Source organism: Lepisosteus platostomus, chromosome 1, assembly GCF_059453375.1.
Source record: "Lepisosteus platostomus isolate fLepPlt1 chromosome 1, fLepPlt1.hap1, whole genome shotgun sequence".
NCBI classification, from domain to species: domain Eukaryota; kingdom Metazoa; phylum Chordata; class Actinopteri; order Semionotiformes; family Lepisosteidae; genus Lepisosteus; species Lepisosteus platostomus.
Window position 1 is genome coordinate 19,509,854 of NC_142611.1, and position 23,563 is coordinate 19,533,416.

The 23,563-nt window shown below is 39.2% G+C and overlaps 1 protein-coding gene across 2 annotated transcripts; it reads left to right on the top strand.

Annotated features, from left to right (window-relative positions):
* Positions 1-8,398: 8,398 nt before the first annotated feature.
* On the top strand, positions 8,399-22,287 carry LOC148677819 (magnesium transporter NIPA2-like). Of its 2 annotated transcripts, none has more exons than XM_088626845.1 (6): positions 8,399-8,744; positions 13,572-13,835; positions 15,665-15,721; positions 18,223-18,313; positions 18,727-18,887; positions 19,981-22,287. In XM_088626845.1, exons 1-6 carry the CDS (start codon positions 8,708-8,710, stop codon positions 20,592-20,594), a joined length of 1,224 nt encoding a protein of 407 aa, XP_088482971.1. In that variant the 5' UTR covers positions 8,399-8,707; the 3' UTR covers positions 20,595-22,287. The 2 variants fall into 2 exon arrangements, with proteins under 2 accessions (XP_088482971.1, XP_088482963.1); XM_088626837.1 differs by lacking the exon at positions 8,399-8,744 and adding an exon at positions 11,724-12,499.
* Positions 22,288-23,563: the final 1,276 nt, after the last annotated feature.

Genomic DNA, 23,563 nt, shown 5'->3' on the forward strand with positions numbered 1-23,563 from the left:
AAACCAGGAGATCCATCAGAACAAAGAATTAAAAACCACGAAGGCCGGGTCGGAACCGGCGGACGGGGAACAGGAACGGGAACAGAGGTTAAAACCTTAACGGGACCAGGCGCTTCCAGGTCCCGGACTCGCACGATATGGAAATCAGATGCAGAGCCTGGATGAGCGTCAGCGCCTGGCTTTTAAGGTGGGCTGGGAATAGGGAGCAGGTGCATAGAATGAAGTCTCACGTGAATGGGCTGGAGCACCCTTAAGGAGGGGGAACTATAATCGTGACACACTGCTTGCTGGGACAGGCCCGTGGCCCTGTACTTGTTAAATAATTGATGGAAGGATGAAATTTCCATTACACTTCTTCTTGAAGATCCCTTGTGTGACATGCAAATGAGCACCAGATCTCTTTCAGACTTGAAGAACTGTGTCCTTAGTGGTGGGCAAAATGATTGCAATAATGGAGCATTGTCCAAATGTTGATAAACTGAGAAAATCCTGTTGGAGTATGTCACAAATGTAATAGAAAAATATTTAAAAACAAATACTCAAATATATGACAATAGGAACAATGTGTCCAGTAAATCATGGGATAATGAAATGATCTCTCATTTTCAAATGTTGTGACTGTTGTTACAAGTATTAAAACAACATGGCTGGCTTGTTTGTTTCAGACTCCCACAACCTGTTTGCTTCCTGTTCCCAGTTTTAAATGCACTTCCATGAAGTTTCTGCTTGTGTCCTCTGGTTTACATTTCACTGTGGTTCTGAAGAAGTCCACTGGGATGACTTTGTGTGTCTTTATTGATTCTAAAGGCTTAGAAATACTTCTCTGCTCGAGACTAAAAAGGTCCTCGATGGTTTTGGGGCCCTCTTATGGCTTAAAGTGGAACTACGCCTCACACATCATACCAAAGCCTGTGCCCAGAAGGAATTTATACTGTAGAACTAATAATAATAATAATTGCTTACACTTATATAGCGCTTTTCTGGACACTCCACTCAAAGCGCTTTACAGGTAATGGGGTCTCCCCTCCACCACCACTAATGTGCAGCATCCACCTGGATGATGCGACGGCAGCCATAGGGCACCAGAACGCTCACCACACATCAGCTGTTAGTGGGGAGGAGAGCAGAGAGTAATGAAGCCAATTCAGGGGATTATTAGGAGGACCTCGGTTTTACATCTCATCCGAAGGACAGCACCTATTTACAGTATAGTGTACCCATCACTATACTGGGGCATTAGGACCCACGTGGACCACAGGGTGAGCACCCCTTGCTGGCCCCACTAACACCTCTTCCAGCAGCAACCTAAGTTTTTCCCAGGAGGTCTTCCATCCAGGTACTGACCAGGCTCACACCTGCTTAGCTTCAGTGGGTTGCTAGTTGTGAGTTGCAGGGTGATATGGCTGCTGGCAAAAGTAATTTCAATGCATTTGTTTTACAAGTAGTTAACTTTAATCTCTACTCAGCTGGATATACTGTATGTACATTTCTATATTCCTCTGTCTGTACTTTGTAAAGAAAAAAAGTTTTGTAAAGAGGTTTAGAATTTTAAGTAATTGATCACTGTGCTCTGTTTCAGGTGAATTGTTTTCACTTCACAAATGGGGTTTCCTGGTTTAAAAACTAACATTATGCAATGAATGCTTTTTGTACCACCTCCTGATATTGAGCTGTGTGCATAACATGTATCAATCTACATTTTTGTACAATATCTCCCTCTTTTATGAGACATGGGTTGAATTTTGAGCATATAAGATAAGATCACTTTATTAGCCATATGCAATTTCTTGCAATAGGAATCTGTCTTTTCACATACCTCAGCTTGCTTTCCAAGAGACACACAGACAGGGAGAGAGAAGCTTGGGGTCAGAGCATAGGGTCAGCCATTTACATGGTGCCCTGGGGTTAAGGGCCAACAAAGCAGGATTCATTTGTCGATAACAGGATTTGAACCAGCATCCTTCCAGCCACAGACCCAGATTCATAGCCACAGTGCCAGCACTCCGCCCATTTTCATAATAAGAAACAAGTAATAGGTTTATTCCATGCTGAAAAGAGAAGAAAGAAAACGTTTCGGCTGTGGAGCCTTCTTCGGGTGTGAGCATGGAATAAACCTATTACTTGTTCCTTCGTAGCCTACGCATGCTGACGCAGCGACCCACCTGAACAATATTGATAATATACACATATTTGTAAAACTGTAAAGTGTCTAAACAGTTGACACTTTAAAGATTTATGCAATATGTCAGCTTTTTCACTAACTGAATCAATGAACCACTAAAGTGGTTAATTCTTTCTTTCTGACGTTCTAGCATTTGGAGTCTTTTTCTTCTTTTTCAAAAAAAGAAAACCTGTGGCAAACAATGTGACACTAAAGTTTTGGGAATATTGCCCATGGGCTTCAAATGAAAAAAAAAAAGAAATTGTATCTTTATTATTTTTATGAATTTAAGAAATGTCATCAAGAGATGTGTTTTCTTACGTTTACTGCACGTCTATTGAACAAACAGTAAAAACCAACCAAGGAAGTAAAATAATAAGAAATAAAATCAACTTGACCCTTATACATTCGGCTAGTTAAAGTTTGATTTTTAAGAATTTTCTTTTCTTTTCACGGATGAATACAGAGAATCACAAAATAGAAAACGTTACATTAATATACTGTATATACCTAAAACAGTATACTGTATATGAACACATCTTGTTAAAGTAAAAAAAAAAGCCAACAGTTACATAACACAGTTACAGTTACTTTTGTTCAGGTGCAGTTCTCCACATGTCATTTTGAATCACTTCCAAAAAAAGACAAATACAGCTGTAGTTTTTCCTTAACATGATAGTAAATATTACAGGTTTTTGAGATTCAGTCCTATGTCCTCTATTTTCCATAGATTTTCTGCTTCCTTCTTCCCTTCTCTTCACAGATGTCTGAACTAATAATGGCCAGGGACAGGCTACCTGCTCCCTTGACTAATAATAATAATAATAATTGCTTACACTTATATAGCGCTTTTCTGGACACTCCACTCAAAGCGCTTTACAGGTAATGGGGACTCCCCTCCACCACCACCAACGTGCAGCATCCACCTGGATGATGCGACGGCAGCCATAGTGCGCCAGAACGCTCACCACACATCAGCTATCAGTGGGGAGGAGAGCAGAGTAATGTAGCCAATTCATAGAGGAGGATTATTAGGAGGCCATGATTAGTAAGGGCCAATTGGAAATTTGGCCAGGACACCGGGGTACACCCCTACTCTTTTCGAGAAGAGCCCTGGGATTTTTAATGACCACAGAGAGTCAGGACCTCGGTTTTACGTCTCATCCGAAGGACGGCGCCTGTTTACAGTATAGTGTCCCCATCACTATACTGGGGCATTAGGACCCACATGGACCACAGGGTGAGCGCCCCCTGCTGGCCCCACTAACACCTCTTCCAGCAGCAACCTTAGTTTTTCCCAGGAGGTCTCCCATCCAGGTACTGACCAGGCTCACACCTGCTTAGCTTCAGTGGGTTGCCAGTTGCGAGTTGCAGGGTGATATGGCTGCTGGCATAGAACTAGAACCTCGATGCCTTTGAACACCCCCATGTTCCTCACCCTCCACAGGGTGTCCTTTCCACTGTTCACCACAGTCTGTCACGATCATAAACCACTTCTCTTAAGGACACTCCAGCCTTTCCTTGTTATTTCTCCATCTCCTGCACCTGCCTCCGGTTCCTGCCCCGTCCTATAAAAACCAGACGTTCCTGCCATTCTGGGCTCAGCTTTGGAAGATGGACGCCTGGAAGCCCGTCTATCCTACAGTCCAGGAGCGACTCGACAGCATAGGCTTCACAACTGCGTCCTGACCTTCAGGGTCCAGGACTGGGAGCATCTGGTCCTGTTACCCGCCTTTTATTCCCCCCGACCCTTCGCCGGATCCTGCTCCGGCTTTTAACTCTGTTTGTCTTTGTCAGGATAGATCACCTGGCTTTAGACTTTTGCTCACTCTTGGATTTGCTAACGGACTCCCTTGGACGTGTTTGTTTGGACACGCCCCCTGTTTTTCTTCCAGACCCTATCCTAGCCTTTTTCCACGTGTTTTCTCACTCCTCTCCGGATTGTGCTGTCTGCATAGGGTCCTGAAAGATGCTCCGTGACACAGCCCAAATCCTGTCAAATGTGTCGGAGGGTAATTTGACAGGAGAGAGGCAGAAGTCAGGTAAAAGTGAGGTGAAAGGGCTTGTAACCAGTCGTCAAACAAGGCCCAGAAAGCTTTAGTAAAATGGTAGGACCACAGGAGACGGGTCTCTCCTCTCCAGGAGGAGTCTCCTCCTCACCGCAGCCTGCTCTCACACAGCGAGGGCTGGGAGTGAGGCCCCATGTGGGTAATCACTGAAGGCTCGTATTGGTAATCACTGGTGGATGACACTCCAGGCTAAGTCTCTGTGAACGTTGCACAGAAACCTAGAGAATGCGTGTTTCCACACCTTTCTTGTTTGGGAAGATGTTAAAATGCCCACAGGGGTCTACTGATTGCTCTGAGGTGTGATGACATCTTCCAGTTTTTGGATGCTGACATCTTGGAGGGAGACATTACCAATTGGATGTGATCTTAAAAAGCTTTTGACTGTCCCATAAATTGTAGGGCATGTGTCAGAGAATGGGACTTCCAGCTTGGGTCTGATACCCCACACTCTGAGCACCACACTACCCAAGCAAAGCATGGTGAAACAAGTCCAGGTACACGGTTCAGGTGCTGTCGCAAGACCTCTCAGTACAGATTTTAGGAAGCAGATTCAGCTGTGCAAAAAAACGAAAAAACTAAAAGTTACTTTTCTTTCTTTTGGAACAAGGAAAAAATCAAGTCTGTAAAATGAGGACATCTATGATCTTACCACTGTAAACCAATATCCAGGGTGTTAGAAACGTTCTATCTTGAATATGGTTAGCAAATAAGGGGCAATATTGTTACAGGCACTACAAGTACATACTGTAAGTAAGTTCCTGGTCATAAAGGAGTGTCAGACTCTGGCAAGCTAAAAGAATTTGATATTTTTATTCTTAAGCAAAGAAAACTAGCAGGGGACCTGATTTGAATATTCAAAATTCTCAAGAGCACTGCCAGAGGATGCAAATGGGGAGTAAGAGGAAACCCATATAGGAGACATTTCCTTACACAAATGGTTGTGGGAGTTAGGAACAAGTCTCTCCATCATGTTGTCAAAGTCAAGACCCTGGCTTGTTTTAAGATAAGGCTTGAGGAGATCCTCAGATCAAATACAGGTATTTACCAGCACACCCAAAAGATATACAGTAGGGCTACCCCATTTCTCTTTCATATGTTTCCATACTGCACACACTCACACCAGGGCCCATTTATAATCATCATCATCATCATCTTTATTTATATAGCACCTTTAAACGTAGCCTTGCAAAGCATTTTGCAAGAAAAGTAAAAGAGTAAAGAAGTTAACAGGGATAGGAGATAACAAAATTAGTATGATAAACACAAGGAATTACAGTAGGAGATGCAAGTAGCATGCCAATTAAATAAAAGCCTTCCTGAAAAAAATAGGTTTTGAGTCTGGATTGGAAAATGCTTTGGTAGGTGACCAAATATCCCTTAGAATAGAATTCCAGAGCTTTGGGGCATAATAAGGGAAAGCCCTCTCACCTATAGAATGTAAACAAACTTGGGGACAAACAGGAGAACACACCAGGAGAGTAGGAAGATAGTAAGATAAATACTGAGCTAGGTGCCTTACAGGGTGGGGTGATGGCTCTGTGGCTAAGGATCTGTGCCTGTACCTGTGACTAGAAGGTTGCTGGCAGAGGAATCCTACTCTGTTTGGCCCCTGAGCAAGGCCCTTAACCCCAACTGCTCCGGGGTGCTGTACAATGACTGACACTATGCTCTGACCCCAAGCTTCTCTCCCTGTCTGTGTATCATGGAGAGCAAGCTGGGGTATGTGAGAAGATGAATTCCTAATGCAAGAAATTGTATGGGGCTAATAAAGCAACATTATCATTATCACATTACATTATAGGTGATCATGAGGACTTGGAAGTTGACACAAAACCTGATAGGAAGACAGCGCAAGAACTCCAAGACAGGAGTGATGTGATCACTTGATTACAACCTGGTGAAGATTCTGGCTGCCAAATTATGGACATACTGAAGTTTGTTCAGTGTGGATTTACAGATACCAGTAAGTAAGGCATTACAGTAATCAATTCTAGAAAAGATAAATCTGTTGATCAGCTTTTTTGCTGCAGTCAGAGACAACACAGGACACAGTCTGGCAATATTTCTGAGATGAAAGGACAATATTTTTTAAATGTGGGTCAAATGTCAAGCCTGGGCTAAATTCCACCCACAGATTCTTCAATTTAGATTGAAATTCAAGCACAGTGCCTGCCACAGGTAGGGTTACTATATTGGCTTTACATGGTTGATGGGTGGTGCCATGAAGCACGACTTCTGCCTCGTCACAGTTTAAATGAAGATAATTTTGAGTCATCCATATTTTATGTAAAAGATGCAAGCAGAAAATACAGAACTGGCTGCTTCAGTGACAGGGGTTTAGTACTGTATGGATGTAGATTTGAGTACCACCAGAAAGATAATTCAGACCATGTGATCTTTAGAACTGACCAAGTCAACAGTGTATACTATACTGTATACAGGTCTAGTATAAAAACCTGAGAAACACTAAGAAACCCAACTTCAGATCTGAAATCCCCAAGAGAGACAAAGTGTTGGCAATCTGTAAGACAAATAGCTGACCCATTTAAGAGCAATGTCAGAAACTCCAAACACAGTCTCCAAGACATCAAAGTAAGATGTCGTGATTAACAGTATGAAAAGCTACACTGAATTCAAGGAGAATGAGGATAGATAGAAAACCATAAGCCATAAGTTTGACAGTTTCTGTGCTGTGTAATTGTCTGAAACCAGATTGGAAGGGTTTTTTTTGCAATGAGATGGTTGTTTAATTGACCTACAACAGTGATTGTAAAATGTTTGCAAGATAAGGTCCAGTTGATTGGATATAGGATGAAGATTGTTTAGGTTGTACAGAGCCATTTTTGTTTTTTTAGGTACAGAGGTAAATGCAGCCATTTTAAAGACCATTGGTACCACTCCAGTCCTCAAAGACTCATTCTTTACAGTATGTTGAAGACAAAAAGGCAGAGGGCAGGAAAACATGATTGAAATGAAACAGTAGAAAAGGGATCTAATAAGCAGGAGGTGGATTTCATACGCAATAACAATTTATGAAGACATGCAGCATCACGCTGAGAGAAACGAGAAAACGGAGAACCAGCAGAACTAGGCATGCATGGAGGAGGTGTAGTAGTAACATGTGAGGTGGAGAGAATGCGACACCGGATGTTGTCAATCTCGGAAGTAAAAAACTTTAAGAAAGTGTTTCTTGCTTTTAATTAATGTGTCTTTAGAGCATGGGAGTAATCCAGAGTACTCACAGGAACCTTTAATTTCGGTAACATAACTGAGACATTTGAGTTAAAATAAAATGTTTAAATAATTATAGATAAAAAAAGACAAATGTTTGTATATCGTACATTTCTGCTCCAGAATTTTAGAATCTGTAGTCAACTGGATAACCAGATATGACATTATGATAACAATAATGTCTTGCATTTTATCAGCACCTGAAAAACTTTATATAAAGAATCTGTTGCACATAACGGTATTGCGCTTCTTTCTTATTCCCACTTGTACTCCAGAGTTTTTGTCTCCTACACAAACCAGTAGGTGGCGGTAGTGTCCCGGTCTAAACCAATGCGTTAAAATGTGCTGAGATACGGTTCTGTAAAACATGTCGTCATTCAATTCGTACTATCAATATATATTATGAGCTTTAAGTAAATCAAGAGGCGGCTTGACTGATATATTTACATTATTTTGAGTAATAAATATGGGATTGTTTTTTACATCATGTTTAAAATGCAAAAACAAATTTCAAATTAATAACCCAATTAAGGGTCTAACTGTGTAACAGGGTTGTACAACCGATAGTGTGATCATCGCTCCGATCATCACTCTACCTGAGCGCTTAAATGACTTAATTGAAGCACTTACTGGCTTTATTTACTTACAAGTGTATAGGAATTTATGCGTTTGCACAGAAGTTTATCAAAAACAGATTTTTCACTTTTCAAGTCTGCTTTTCCTTGTTGAAGTCATGTACAGTAGCCCAGGCGAGCCAGCATTAATTTCACTTACTGTACGTTTGGTACTGTATAGTGCGCAAATCTAGTTCCAGTGTTAAGCATGTGTCTTTGCAAGGAATATTTGTATCTTTATGGTTCAGGTATATTGTAACCATTGGGTGTTGTCTCGTTGGGACTTGAATTCATCCCATTTTGAGATAATGTGGGAGGGATTTAAGGTTGTTAAACTGTGCTCTCGAAGGGAACTGTCATTACTTTACAAACGAGATAAAACGATGTCAGTTTCTTTAAAGAAATAATTACGGAAAACTACGTGACATTTGACAAATCCAGACTCCTGAATGTCATTTAATTTAAGAAACAGAAAAAGAAAACGCCTTCACAAAATAACAATTTACATTTAATTCTGTACTGCGTTTCTTATTTTATACGGTATCTCACAAGGAGGAGCTACTGTACTTGTCACCCAGACTGATGTCGGTAACTCTATAATAGATTTTATTGGAGAGACAGAAGTAAACGAAATGAGACTTCCCCCACAACAACAACACTGTGTGCAAGGTGAGTTGTACATTAAGTTTAATATATTTAAACGTGCACCCATAATAGCAAGAAAATCGATTTTCTAATTTTAATAAAGATCGAGTTGTGACAATGTTGAGTGACTTTGTGGTCTAGGTGAGTTTAATTGACAGATTTCAAACATTTGCCTAGTAAATAGTAATGTATTTGCTGAGATGATACATTTCCTGTCCCTTTTTCCATTCACCTTGTTACAGAACAGGCATCGCTTTGCAAGCGCACGGAGACACCTTAGTGGCCATATAAGACCTGATATTTTATATCGTTTTTATGTAAATAACAAACTGAGCCTCTTAGGTTTTCCTAACAATTTGTTAGTGAAATCGGCATCCAAACAACTTCGATCTCATGTGTTCAAGGCTTTATGGGTTATTGATACATGGTAGTTCTATACTGGACAGGTATAGTTAATCGTAAAAAAAACGATGTATATTTGTTATATTTGGTAATTCTGTTGCGTTTTCCACTCGAAGCGGCCAGACTGCCAGAACCGGTTCTCCTTGCTTTTGGAAAATAGTTCTGTGAGGGATGCAGATAGGAATGAGGAAATGTTACATTTGTGTACAGTATGGCTTTTTAGTATAAAGTTACTGTCACAATTGTATATGTACTGTATATAACCACATTTTTTGAAGATTTAAAATTTAAAGGCATTGTCTTCTCTAACTTCAGAGCATTTTTTTCCGCAAACCCACATTCTGCCTTTGTCTTCTGTTCTTTTTTGCAAAATAAAATAACTTTGAACATGTGGTTATTTTTTTATTTTTTTCTTCATGCATAGATTAGTTTACCTGATAACTAATACAATAAAACAAACAGTATTGCCTCATCATGTGATAATGTGGCAGTATGTAATGGTACAGTACATGCAGGAACTCTGCTCCTCTCCATGACAGTGGAAAGGAGCATCTCCTAGTTTTAAAGGTGGTTTACTGGCATAGTGGCTCAGGGCTCAGCATTACTGCCTCACAGATAAGATCACTTTATTGGCCATATACAATTTATTACATTAGGAATTTGTTTTTTCACATACCCCAACTTGGTCTCTGTAAGACACACAGACAGGGAGAGAAGTTTGGGGTCAGAGTACAGGGTCAGCCATTTACTGTATATGGCACCCCTGGAGCCATTGGGGTTAAGGGCCTTGCTCAGGGGCCCAACAGAGCAGGATTCCTCTGCCAGCCGCAGGATACGAACCAGCAACCTTCCAGCCACAGGTGCAGATCCTTAGCCACAGAGCCACTGCACTGCCCTGGAGCTCCTGCTTCAATTCTGGACCTGGGGTACTATCTGTGTGGAGTTCTTATGTTCTTTTTTGTTTTCCTGGGTTTCCTCCAGGAGCTCCATTTTCCTCCCACAGTCCATAATCACAGTGGTAGGTTAGTTGGCTTCTGAGAAAATTGGCCTTGGTGTGAATGTGTACATGTACGTGTGTCTGCCCTGTGATGCTGCCTGGTGCCCGTTGCTTGCCGGATAGGCTCTGGTTACTCTGTGACCCTGAATTGGAAAAAGCAATTAAAAAAGATGGATGGTTTATCTCAAAGTTCTTTACATGAACATCTTCCAGGAGGTGGGTACTAAAACACAAACAGAGCAAATGTAACTTCCTCAAATTACTTAAAAGTTTCTGTTCAGAAGTAATGTTCATCACAAGAAGCTAAGTGGAAACTGATTGCAATAAGGCATTGAAAAAAGGGGATGTAGATGATACAGGTCATGCCTCTGTAAAAGGATCTTTTTCAAAATGTTTTTTCATATGTGATAAAAATGTTTTTTAAGAAACATCAGTGGCTTTTCAGTGGCATTTTGTGAAACCCTTTATAGTTCCTGTTCTTGTATGTGCCTCTTATTTTAACGTTTGGTTGCAAAGTAGCAGGCTTTTAGGGATTTTAGTTAGTTTTCCCACCCAATGAAATATCTTGTGCCAAACAATTAGAATGTGTGGTGTGTCTCTTTATGTGGTGTTTCCTGGTGCTAACCTTGGGAAACCACATCAAAGAGGTGTAACTAGTTTGTAATTTAATTGTGATCAAGGGGTGTAGTCTGTGTAACTTTGCATTGTTTTTAAGTTTAAAAATCTCCTGTAATTCTGAAGGCATTCAAATTATGTCTGTCATCTATTGCTTATGAAACAAATGAGAATGCATGCATCATGTTTCCAGTATTTATGTACTATACTTGTAATAGTCTTACAGTGAGGAAAAAGGTTGACCTAGATATGATAGTTTTCTACTGTCTACTGTTGTTTGTATAGGCTTGACATACTGTACATACTATAACACTTTAACATGACTTATAGTAAATGTTGTACAGGGGTATCCATAGAAAAGTTGTTTGTCACACTGTATGTAGTTAGGAGGCCCACACATACTGTACAATTTATTGCTATGTAGTATAAAGAGTAAATAATAAGATCACATTCAGTAATTTGAAGTTCAATAGTGCAGGAGCACAGAATATTTTGTCTTGCAAATATAGTCTGAAAGGTAATTTGGTTCAATTTGCACTTTTATATTCGTATGTAACTTCAGAAGGGTAGTAAAATTGGAATTTCACAAGAACATTGTCATTGATTTATCATTGAACTTTAGATTATTTTCAATAGTATTTAGCTACAGTGTATCTGAAATTACTGGCACTGTATTTGACTCTGTCAGCTGACCTGACGTTTTTCTCAGTTTAAAGGCAAGCTTTACGAAGGAGAGGGAGTAAGAACAATTCTACTCCTAAAGTAAAATGCTAACCTTCTGTACTTGAAGCTTGTAAGTGTAAAGACAATCAATCAATATGCCATGCTTGGTGGCAGATTGACACAATAGAACACAAACTCCATGTGCAATTTATTTATACTAAGCATTGAAACCTGCATCTAGGTGTGTATGTTTTCAGTAAAAAGTTTTTACTTTTGCAGATTTTCAAAAGTGATTAGATGTTTTTGGTGTAATTATGATTAATTGTTCATTTATGAACTAATATTATACATTCGGGTCATTTTGGCTTAACTCTCATTAGTAAGAGAGCTCGTTGAATATCAAGACTGCTGAAAACCCAGAAAGAAATGTTATTGCCCCCACTTGTCAAGAGAACAATACCTTAGTGTCATCTGTATATTGGAGACTGGATTACAAGTTCGGAAATTGATACTCTCCATTTTGTAAGTGTTCACAACCAACAATATATATCCTAGCAAAACATTACAGCCCATCAATAACGGGCCACAATCTGGGAGACCATGAGTCACAGCACCTTGCTAAGTTACACTCCACACATCAACTGTTCAACTCTGAGGTGGCTGCTAAATAGTGATCATTTACATGCCTGACACCCATTCAAGAACCAAGTCCTCTTTAGTTCTCAGTTAAGGTAAACCAGCTTAATTAGTAAAGGGATTGTGAAGACCACCTTGATGACACTGCAAGATGTAAGAAATGTGATAAGAAGATATTAGGTCATATAGATTATTTGTACTGAAAGGACGTACTGTATAACTTTATAAATGGAGAACAGGACTATATGAACACTTGTATTGCTAATTAAACAGTAATAGAACAGAGTATGGTTTGAACAGGAAGGAAATGTGTGCTTGTGTTTTATTAGAATAATGGCACAAACATGGTTGCAGAGAAATTGAAATGAGTAAAGACTATTTATTCCATTGTCAGAAGGCTGCTGTTTTCAGATGAGGATCTTGGGTTTCAGTCACATAGAACAGCTTCAGAAGCACAGGGCTCAAGGTAGGACTATTCCTTGAATGGAATTCCAGTCCATCACTGGGCACACACACATGGGAATATATATGTATATAGTATATATACAACTTGTGTACAGTATACAGTGCTTTCTTGGACACTCCACTCAATGCGCTTTAGAGGTAATGGGGACTCCCACCACCACCAATGTGTCCACCTGGATAATGGGTGAACCTGGAACATTAGAGACACAAGTTAATCTGGTCAAGATGTGTCCAGAAAATGGAAGGAAACTAGAGAGCCTGGAGAAATTCCACATAAACATGGGAGAACATGTAAAATCTACAGAGAAAGAGAAAACATCCCTTTCCAGAACTGAACCCCAGCTGTGAGGCAGTAGAGCTAACTGTAATTCCACCATGCTGCAGATTATTTTGTAGTTTTTTTCAATTTGAAAAACCATTTTTATGATGGCTGTTTTTTTTTTTAATAAAGCATATTTTTCTTTCTCAAAACGTAGCCAGTCTACGCCTCTTAACTTGATAATTCTACAGAAATTGTCAATTTATGAGGGTGGGCAGTGGTAAAATGGTTAGTATCGCTGCCTCATAGCACTGGGGTCATGGGTTCAGTTCCTGGGAAGCTATCTGTATGGAATTTGTATGTTCTCCATGTATTCACATTGGTTTCCTCTGGGAGCTCTGGTTTCCTTTCACCATTCAAAGACATACTGATGTGCCCATGGGCTTCTGGGAAAATTGGTCCTGGTGTGAGTGTGTGTCTGTGTCTGTGTGCCCTGTGATGGACAGGCATCAGATCCAGCGTATATCCTGCCTTACGCCGATGCTTGCAAGGGCCAGCTCTAGCCCTCCTACAGTCCTGCATTGGTCAAAGCCATTAGAAAATAGATGGATGGGTAATTATTTTATGTTGCAATTGCTGAACTACAATATTTCTGAATATATTTCTTATATAATTAAATAGTGAACCAACACCCCGCTTCAGAATGTAACGAGGAAGGGTTACATATTTCTGTTTTACAGCATGAAATGTCAACTATTTAAGCAAAAAGGCAAGTCTTATTTTTTTGTTTTTGTCTTTGGTATTGTTTCCCCAGGGGCTGTATTACCTGTAACTTGCCCAGCCTCATCGCTCCAGGCCTTCTGTAAGATCACCAAGATCTTGGACATGAAGGCGTCTTTCGCCAAATCTGCAAATGAATCGAATGGGACCTTCCTAGAGCAGAGTTTTTTTAGTGGAACGTACCACATGTACATAGGACTGGGCTTAGCAGTAGCCTCCAGTATTCTCACAGGGAGCAGCTTCATACTGAAGAAGAAAGGGCTGCTGCAGTTGGCTAGGAAAGGAATGCTACGAGCAGGTAAGATTATTTAGGGGGGTTGTCAAGTTTTAGAATGCCTGTGCAGTTCTGCAATGTTCTAGAAATGTTTTGATTCTTATAGGATGGACTTGTTAAAGGTGAGGAAAAGAAGTAGCTTCTGGTACATGCATATTGCTCTTTCACACCTACAGTAGGTATAAAGCAATTCTGCCACATGGCTTAACCAAGCATAGAACCACAGTCTAGAAGTCTTGAGTGTACCTACTGTAGGGGGGTTCAACCCTGGTGCAGTAGATATTGTTCCAGTAGATATCCTTTAGATATTGTTGCTTAACAGTAAATGTTGGTAAGTGCCTCTTCTAAAGCAATCTGGAGCAAGTAAACATGATTAATTAAACAGTAGTTTTAGAACATTAATTATTTGTTAATTAGTTATATTAGAGGTCTTTGAAACCATCTTTCCCTTAATTCTACTATAACTTGTTGAATTGCTCAGCAACTTACAGTGTTGCCAATCCTCAGAAACAGGTGATTTAGGGTGACGGGTGAGCTTGTAGGACTCTTCTGGACTGTGTATGAGGATGGTCTAGTTTCTTGGACTGCATCACTGATTCCAAAGTGCCTCAGTTCTTCATGTTTGTGCTCAGTGTTTAAAGATCATGTGAATCTTTGACCAATTTAATAACTATTTGACAGATACTTAAGTATACAGTATGTGAACTCAATTGAATTGAAAACTGAATTGAGGATTTCCGTGCCAAGGATTGCAGATTGCCTGTTAGACCCTAGATGGTCTAGTTTCTTTAATTTTCTTATCAAATAATCCTTTAAAAATCCTGATAATTAATTTCTTCAGGGCTAAATCCTCTTGGATACAATTGAATTTCTTTAAATACTAAATACTGAAGAAACGTATTTACGTAAAGTGTTGTGGGAATCTGAAACAAATTACTCACTTATCAAATTGAAGCAAATCTTATGACCGATACGTCTTAATTAGCTAACTAGACTACTTATTTCCTTCATGTGACTTGACGCAAATCTCAAACCAAGAGCTATTAATCTCTCTGGACTGTGGCCCCTGTGGCCCTGGTGCTGGTTACCACCTAGATTAGAACATACAGTAGCACAGTCAGACCTTTACCTGTGATACATTGGAACCCTTTCATTTCCTGGCAGCACTGAACGTTAAACTGAAAGTTTAAAAGGTTGATTGTTGTCTTGCTTACAGCTTTAACTATTTGTTAGTTAGATTAGATTTATCCCAACACCGTTTTAATTCATATGGTAGTGGAGCTTTGCCTGAGCTACTGTATGATCCTTTAGACCAGGCATCGCCAACTTTGAATACAGCTGATAAACGGCCAATAATTAGTTAAATTATGGTGTTAAAAGCCGAACTAGAAAGTAGACCTCACTGTAGACCACAGGAGCCCCCAAGCCTGGGATTGGACATTCTACTTTTAAATGAATTTACTTTAGATTTAGTCTTCACTGAATATGTCATTTAATAAATTTGTTCTGATAGAAAGAGTTTCCAGTATACAGTACTGAAATACAGAATTCTAACTACAGGTTGCTTGCTTTTATGTCTTATCAGGCATAATACTACAGTATATATTTATCCAGTGCTTTCATTTATTTTTATCTTGCTGTCTAAATATTATCATCATGGTTTTGTTGGTTGAATAAATAATTGATTTTAAGCATATGAAAACAGAATAACGGAGAAAACACTTGAGTTCTACATTCTGCTGTCGGAATGGGTTTGTGGTCCAGTGTGTCTGGGAGGCATTCTGTGAATTTTCTTGTGTTATGTAGATTTTATGGCCTGCCCTCCAGATCAGTGTTGCTTGTTTGTTTTGCAGGGCAGGGTAGCCATGCATACCTCAAGGAATGGATATGGTGGGCTGGGCTCATTTCAAGTAAGTCTCGGAAGTATTCTGTCATTGTAGATATCTCCCCAAGTTCATTCCTTATTTACTTACTGTACACATAGCTTAATACTTCCTTTGCACCAATAGGGTATACTTCAAGAACAGGGGCTTTCAGATTAAATCAAATCTTCCATCCCAAATCACCAGCCCTATACTCGATGGCATCTGTTCATTTGATTTATTTGTTCCGCTACTGAGTGGATACAGTGCCTTGCGAAAGTATTCGGCCCCCTTACTTTTCAACCTTTTGCCACATTTCAGGCTTCAAACATAAAGATATAATTTTTTTATTTTATGTGAAGAATCACCAACAAGTGGGACACAATTGTGAAGTGGAACGAAATCTATTGGATTTTTGAAACTTTTTTAACTAATAAAAAAATGAAAAGTGGGGCGTGCAAAATTATTCGGCCCCTTTACTTTCAGTGCAGCAAACTCACTCCAGAAGTTCAGCGAGGATCTCTGAATGATCCAATGTTGTCCTAAATGACTGATGGTGATAAATAGAATCCACCTGTGTGTAATCAAGTCTCTGTATAAATGCACCTGCTCTGTGATAGTCTCAAGGTTCTGTTGAAAGCGCAGAGAGCATCATGAAGACCAAGGAACACACCAGGCAGGTCCGTAATACTGTTGTGGAGAAGTTTAAAGCCGGATTTGGATACAAAAAGATTTCCCAAGCTTCAAACATCCCAAGGAGCACTGTGCAAGCGATCATCTTGAAATGGAAGGAGTATCAGACCACTGCAAATCTACCAAGACCTGGCCGTCCCTCTAAACTTTCAGCTCAGACAAGGAGAAGACTGATCAGAGATGCAGCCAAGAGGCCCATGATCACTGTGGATGAACTGCAGAGAACTACAGCTGAGGTGGGAGAGTCTGTCCATAGGACAACAATCAGTCTTACACTGCACAAATCTGGCCTTTATGGAAGAGTGGCAAGAAGAAAGCCATTTCTCAAAGATATCCATAAAAAGTCTCGTCTAAAGTTTGCCACAAGCCACCTGGGAGACACCCCAAACATGTGGAAGAAGGTGCTCTGGTCAGATGAAACCAAAATCGAACTTTTTGGCCACAATGCAAAACGATATGTTTGGCGTAAAAGCAACACAGCTCATCACCCTCAACACACCATCCCCACTGTCAAACATGGTGGTGGCAGCATCATGGTTTGGGCCTGCTTTTCTTCAGCAGGGACAGGGAAGATGGTTAAAATTGAGGGGAAGATGGATGCAGCCAAATACAGGACCATTCTGGATGAAAACCTGTTGGAGTCTGCAAAAGACCTGAAACTGGGACGGAGATTTATCTTCCAACAAGACAATGATCCCAAACATACAGCAAAATCTACAAAGGAATGGTTCACAAATAAACGTATCCAGGTGTTTGAATGGCCAAGTCAAAGTCCAGACCTGAATCCAATTGAGAATCTGTGGAAAGAGCTGAAAACTGCTGTTCACAAACGCTATCCATCCAACCTCACTGAGCTCGAGCTGTTTTGCAAGGAAGAATGGGCAAGAATTTCAGTCTCTCGATGTGCAAAACTGATAGAGACATACCCCAAGCGACTTGCAGCTGTAATCGCAGCAAAAGGTGGCTCTACAAAGTATTAACGCAAGGGGGCCGAATAATTTTGCACGCCCCACTTTTCATTTTTTTATTAGTTAAAAAAGTTTCAAAAATCCAATAGATTTCGTTCCACTTCACAATTGTGTCCCACTTGTTGGTGATTCTTCACATAAAATAAAAAATTTATATCTTTATGTTTGAAGCCTGAAATGTGGCAAAAGGTTGAAAAGTTCAAGGGGGCCGAATACTTTTGCAAGGCACTGTATATGCTAGCTAATACTTGACTCATAGCTTGCAATTGACAGGAGAGTTATACCCCTGACCTTTCTCGGTTTTGTTGTAATTTATCTGTTGGCATGCTGAAATCTTTAATGAGCTAATTTCATAATAGATAAGTCTTCTGCGCTCAGGCCTAGTTTTCATAGCTGCCCTGTTTTAGAGATGCCAAAAAATATTATTTTAAATTACTAAATAAAAATTCGAAATATTATAAATGTATGAAATCGGAGATCCATATTGCAGGTGCCACATGGAGGGGAATTTAAAGTAAAGGGCAGCAGCCAGTGGATTGTGGGATACCAATCGAAGATGTGCAGTTCACTGGAAATTCTACTGTGTTGCTCTCTCTGTAGCATACTTCCTCAAACTTAAATTCAATCAAAACTTAGACCCAGCCAACCCAATTATACATTATAGAGCCAGAGGACACAAAGGGGTGCTATGCACCAGGAAGGAAGGAGGCTTTTCTTAATGTTCTTTTTGTCTGTTTATAGAATGAATGCCGATTCAAATCCATCCCCTCTCCCCCTGCAGATTTTTTTTTCTTATGTCTACAGCTCGTGCTTGTACTTGCAGAACACGCTGTGGAACTGCAAAAAAAATAAAATAATTCTTAATGATTCAATACTATTTTTGTTCAGTGGGAGCTGGGGAAGCAGCGAACTTCGCAGCCTATACATTTGCTCCAGCCACACTGGTCACTCCTTTAGGAGCCCTGAGTGTTCTTATAAGGTACGGATGTAATGTTTTTACATTATTCAATGCATAGAAAAATTCGGAATTGGAATATTGCTATGCTATACTAGCATAACTAAAGTATGTCTGGGGAAAAAATCAAAACATCACTGCAGATAAATTATTATTAATGATATATAATTATATAATAAAACAATTATTAACCTTGGTTATGATTTAACTAATCCATTTATAATTATTATAATAAGGGGTCATATAAACGAGAAGTTGGTTATCCTTTACCAAACATTATCTATTTTTCTAGTTTCCAATTCAGAGTATTTTTACAAAAAACAGTTACATATTTACATATGGTTGCTAAACAGTTCTAAAAATGCTCCACATGTCAATGTGAAAAGGATGGTAATTCACTGCACAGCCCCACTGATCTACTGTGTTACCTGTCATAGTGCACTGCTGTCTTCATACTTCTTGGGTGAGCGGCTGAACATTCATGGAAAACTGGGCTGTATGCTGAGTGTTCTGGGGTCCACCATGATGGTTATCCACTCTCCCCAGGATGAAGAGGTGAAATCTCTACAGGAAATGGGAGAGAAATTGCAAAGCCCAGGTCATCTTTTTTTTTTTTACTGTTGACAATGTTCTAACTGTGATGCTAATTTGACTGACCCGACTGTGGATAAACTCTTCCTTTGGAGACCACTTTCAATGAGTTACAGTAGATGTGAAATTCAAATTTATTTTGCTGAATGTATCAAGAATTCTAGGTGCATGCACTGCAATGAAATTGCGAGTGATGGTGGAACTGATAAATTGACAGATTATGTCAGAGAGCTGACCCACAGACTGAATAAAATATCTATTATTGATATATTTGATTTGGATAGAATCACTGATAAATCTTGCCGATATAGCTGCCAAAACAAAGAAGCGATGTCAGTTTATATACTGTACAATTGCCATGTTAGTTTGTTTTGATGCAGGTTACCTACAGTATTTAAGTTCAAAGTATTTTGTTATTTATAATTTCAAATTTTATTCTGCAATCCCTATAGTGGGCAAAAGTATTGCTCGCAAAAGTATTCACACCCTTACAATGATGTTTAATTTTGTGAAATTATAAAATAATACATACTTAAGACATTCATATTTTATTCCAAACCATTTAATTGTGCCCCTTCATGAAAAAGTAAACATCTGGTTGAACACACTTTGGATTTAATGCACAAAATCTGCTAAAGGGGGAAATTGTGTCTGAGTTTTGTGTTTGTCAGAAATGCCGGACATACAGTATAACAGGAATCTGCACCAATAATAAAATAAAGTAAAAATAAATATTGCATACAGCAGTTTTAAAATGCAGAGATAGCAATAATGCCCTTTAAGGAAATGTTAGATGCAAACAGTGGTTTCATTTGCTGTAGCAAATTTTATACAGTATATGTGCAACACGTTCATAAAGCATATATATATATAATACAGTATATATACAATATTAATCTTATATTAGTTAGTAAGGGTTACAAAGGTAATTTGATTTAATGCACATTCTAAAATAACAGACACCCTTCCCCACCTACAGTATTAGTCCATTAAACTGATGGTTTACTGTACAATGGGACACACTGGGTTTCATTGTACCACTGTTTTTCAGATTTTCATATACTCAGTCCAGCTCTCTTATACCATTTTCTCAATTCCAGGATTCTTAGCGTTTGCGGCCACCTTAGTAGTGATCTCCCTTGTTCTGATCTTTGCCATCGCTCCAAAGTGGGGGCAAAGCAACATCTTGGTGTACATCTCCATCTGCTCCTTGATCGGCGCCTTCTCTGTATCATCTGTGAAAGGGCTTGGCCTTGTTATCAAAGACCTTATTGACAAAAAGCCAGTTTACAAAGAGCCGCTTGCCTACATCCTGTTGGGAATGTTGCTGGTTTCCATCACCATCCAGATCAACTACCTAAACAAAGCTCTGGACACCTTCAACACTTCCATCGTGACTCCTGTGTACTATGTGTTCTTCACCACAGCCGTGATCACCTGTTCGGTGATCCTCTTCAAGGAGTGGAATAGCATGAGCGTGGCTGACATTTTCGCCAGCCTCAGTGGGTTTGGCACCATAATCATTGGCATCTTTCTCTTGCATGCCTTCAAGGAGTTGGACTACAGCTGGGAGGATCTCTCCGTGCTGACAAGGGTAGGAAGTTCTCCTGCTGTGAGGAGTATACCTGAGGACCAGCAGTCCTTCCTGGGAAGTGTGGAGAGCCAGTCAGAGTCTTGTCAGGGTGAAGATCTGCATTTCAGCAAACCTAGCTGATAAATGACAGCCGTGAGAACAAAATGCGAGGGCAGGTTGTGCCCACAGATAATATACAATACAGGATGAACCAATAAAGGCTTCATTTGTTTTTTGTTAGTTGTCACATTGACATATGAGAATATGAGTGGGGAATTTTCTCATTTGTTATTATCAGGGGAATATTGAACTGTGTATTATGTTACTGGACATTCTTAGTTTAGAGTTGTTACAAGCCTTTTATAAAAAATTACTGAGGTGGCACATATACTGTATTTCACTGCAACAATGAAACAGTTTTCAGGTTGTGACTGACAGCATTTTTGTCAGGAGCAGAAGCGTAACATTTTACCTTGTTCACAGTAAGCCTGTTTACCTGCAAACTCTCAAATCTTCCCCTGTCTCCTAACTCAAGCTTTAAATCATGGGTCATTCCTGGTTTTGTGTTTGCACTGTAGATTTATTTCTTGCGATCAAAGATCATTAATCCTTAACTAACCTTGTGTACTTTAAGTAATGTGAAATGACAATTAGTTTTTAAGAAAGAAATACCAAAACAATTTAATATTTCTAGAAAACTTGTTCTAAGTAGCCTGTGTTGTATTGGTAATATAATTATACACTTTGAAGGTGCCATTACATAAGAGTAAAAAAAGGCCTACATTGAGGAGTAATGGGAAGGTGTAAAAATGAACAAATTCACATTGGTCTTTTCCAGTTTCTGTCTTATTCAAGTCAGAATATCTGCATATTTAGCATAATGCAGTAAGTAGTAGAAAATCCAAAAAACATCACTCAAGATGGAAGTGTGCTGCCCATAAGCAGGTCTAGATTTGATTTTTGCATCAAATTAGCTGTGTTATAGTTGGCAATATCCCAGTAAAGTGTGCTGAAATAGTTCAAGTTCAAGTGCATCAGCATGCGTAGGCTGCAAAGAAACGAGTAAAATTTTATTCCATGCTGAAAAGAGAAGAAAAGAAACACAACGTTTCAGCTGTTGAGACTTCTTTGGATGTGGATTAAAGAATCTCAATTGAAAGTCCTACTCATGACTAAGCACTAAGAATACTGTACACACATTGTAATGCCACTTCATTTAAATAAATTATTTCACTGAAGGTGAAGATAAATGTTAAAATAATACTGTTACAGTATTAAAAGGAAGACGTGAGCATACAGGGTAAGTGTACATTTATGTGCAACCTGAAGCCTTTGAGTTTAAACCAGAAGTAAGTACTGTTACCTCAACAGTTCTAAGATCTCAGCTTCGCTGTCATGTTAAGGGAAGAGAACAACAAGAAAATTGAAATGAACCAATATGTTTTTCTTTTCTAGTAAACTGATCACCCAAAAATAGACCAATGTTCCAACAATATGCTTGAGAACAGAGTGAAGTTGTACGTAGTTTATAATATCACAAATACTGTTTTTAAAATAATGGTGGTTAACAATGAAAGGTGTGTGACAGAATGCCAAGAAAATGAGGAATTGTGAGTGTTCACATGTTTAGCTGTTTTAATAGAATGAGATTGAAGAAATATACGAATATTTTTACCTGTTATTATCTTTTTATGATGACTTATACAGAATATTTTTATATTAAGAATTTAGTGCATATTGATTCTCCTTTTCCTTAGTTGTACTACAGCTACAGTAGATTGTTAAGATGGTTAATCTTAAATTGCATATTTCTTTAAATAAATTTTACCTATAAGTGCGGCTGCAATTTTCTATTTATTATCCGTACTCTCCTCTCAACCCAAGTCACAGGTTTAGGATGTTGGTTCCATTTTGATGCTTCGTTTCTGAAGAGATGCCTTAAAGCATACTGTATGTCATGGGATAAACTTATGCTGTCGGAACAGTTCTGATGGTACAGAATACTTTACACGTTTAGTTGTATTTTTGATCGTTCTAAAGTTGTCTAGCAGTTCTCATCATTTTAACCGTGGTTTTCTGAGCGTTAGTTTGCATTCTCACCACTAGATGTCATATTACTCATGATCATATTTTACTTTGCATGTACAGTACTTTCCAGTGTCAGTTGCTAGTTAAATTACATTAAAAAATTGTGAAAAAAAAATGACTTTTCATATCAAAATGTTATGAGTCTTTCGTTATTTTTATTAACTGTTATCGAAGGAAAAATCACCCTATTTGGCCACAGGACTCTGTTCTGTAGTTTCAGGATTTGAACCCAGGCCGTCATCTTCTGCAGACTAGTGTGGGGGTTTGAAGCCAGACTCTCACAAACTATATACCAGCGCTCTACATGAGAAGCCTCTCTGTGGTGAGGCTATCAGTTATTTTTTATTTTAATGACTGTCTTACACAGGTGGCATGGTGGTGCTGTGGTTAACAGTGGTGCTACGCAAAGCTGGGGTTCTGAGTGCAATTCCTGGGGTGCCAACTGCATGGCGAACTCCCTGCATTTATGTGAGTTTCCTCGGGATGCTCTAGTTTGCTTCCAAAGACATTTTTTGTAGGTTTGTTGGCTTCCTGGGAAAGTGGCCCTGCTGTGAGTGTGTTTGGGTGCCTGATTCCCATCAAGAGTGTATCCTGCTTTGTATTGAATTGAATTGAATCTGTTTCTTTGTCAGAATAGTCTCCAGTTCCCTTGCAAATCTGTATTGGATGAAGCGATTAGAAGACCGAAGGATCAACTGTCTTACATCTCTCACATGTACTGTACCTGAACGCGTGTTAACAATCTTGCATTTCAGAGATTTTCAGCATATTTCATAATGTGCTTTCAATTGGAGCAAAGTAATAGGTGAAAGTTATTTCATATGGAAAAAAGAGAAAAAACAACATTTTCGAATGTTAAGCCTTTTTCAGGTGTGAGAAGACAAAATATTTGGCCATTGAAAAGTTTTGTCAAAACTAAAGTGCAAGTTCTTGTAACGTGTTTATTTTTTATTTAGAATACATTGGTTGTTTGTGAAGATTTAATCCTGGTTTTTAAGGATTACAAGAGCATAGCTCCGCCT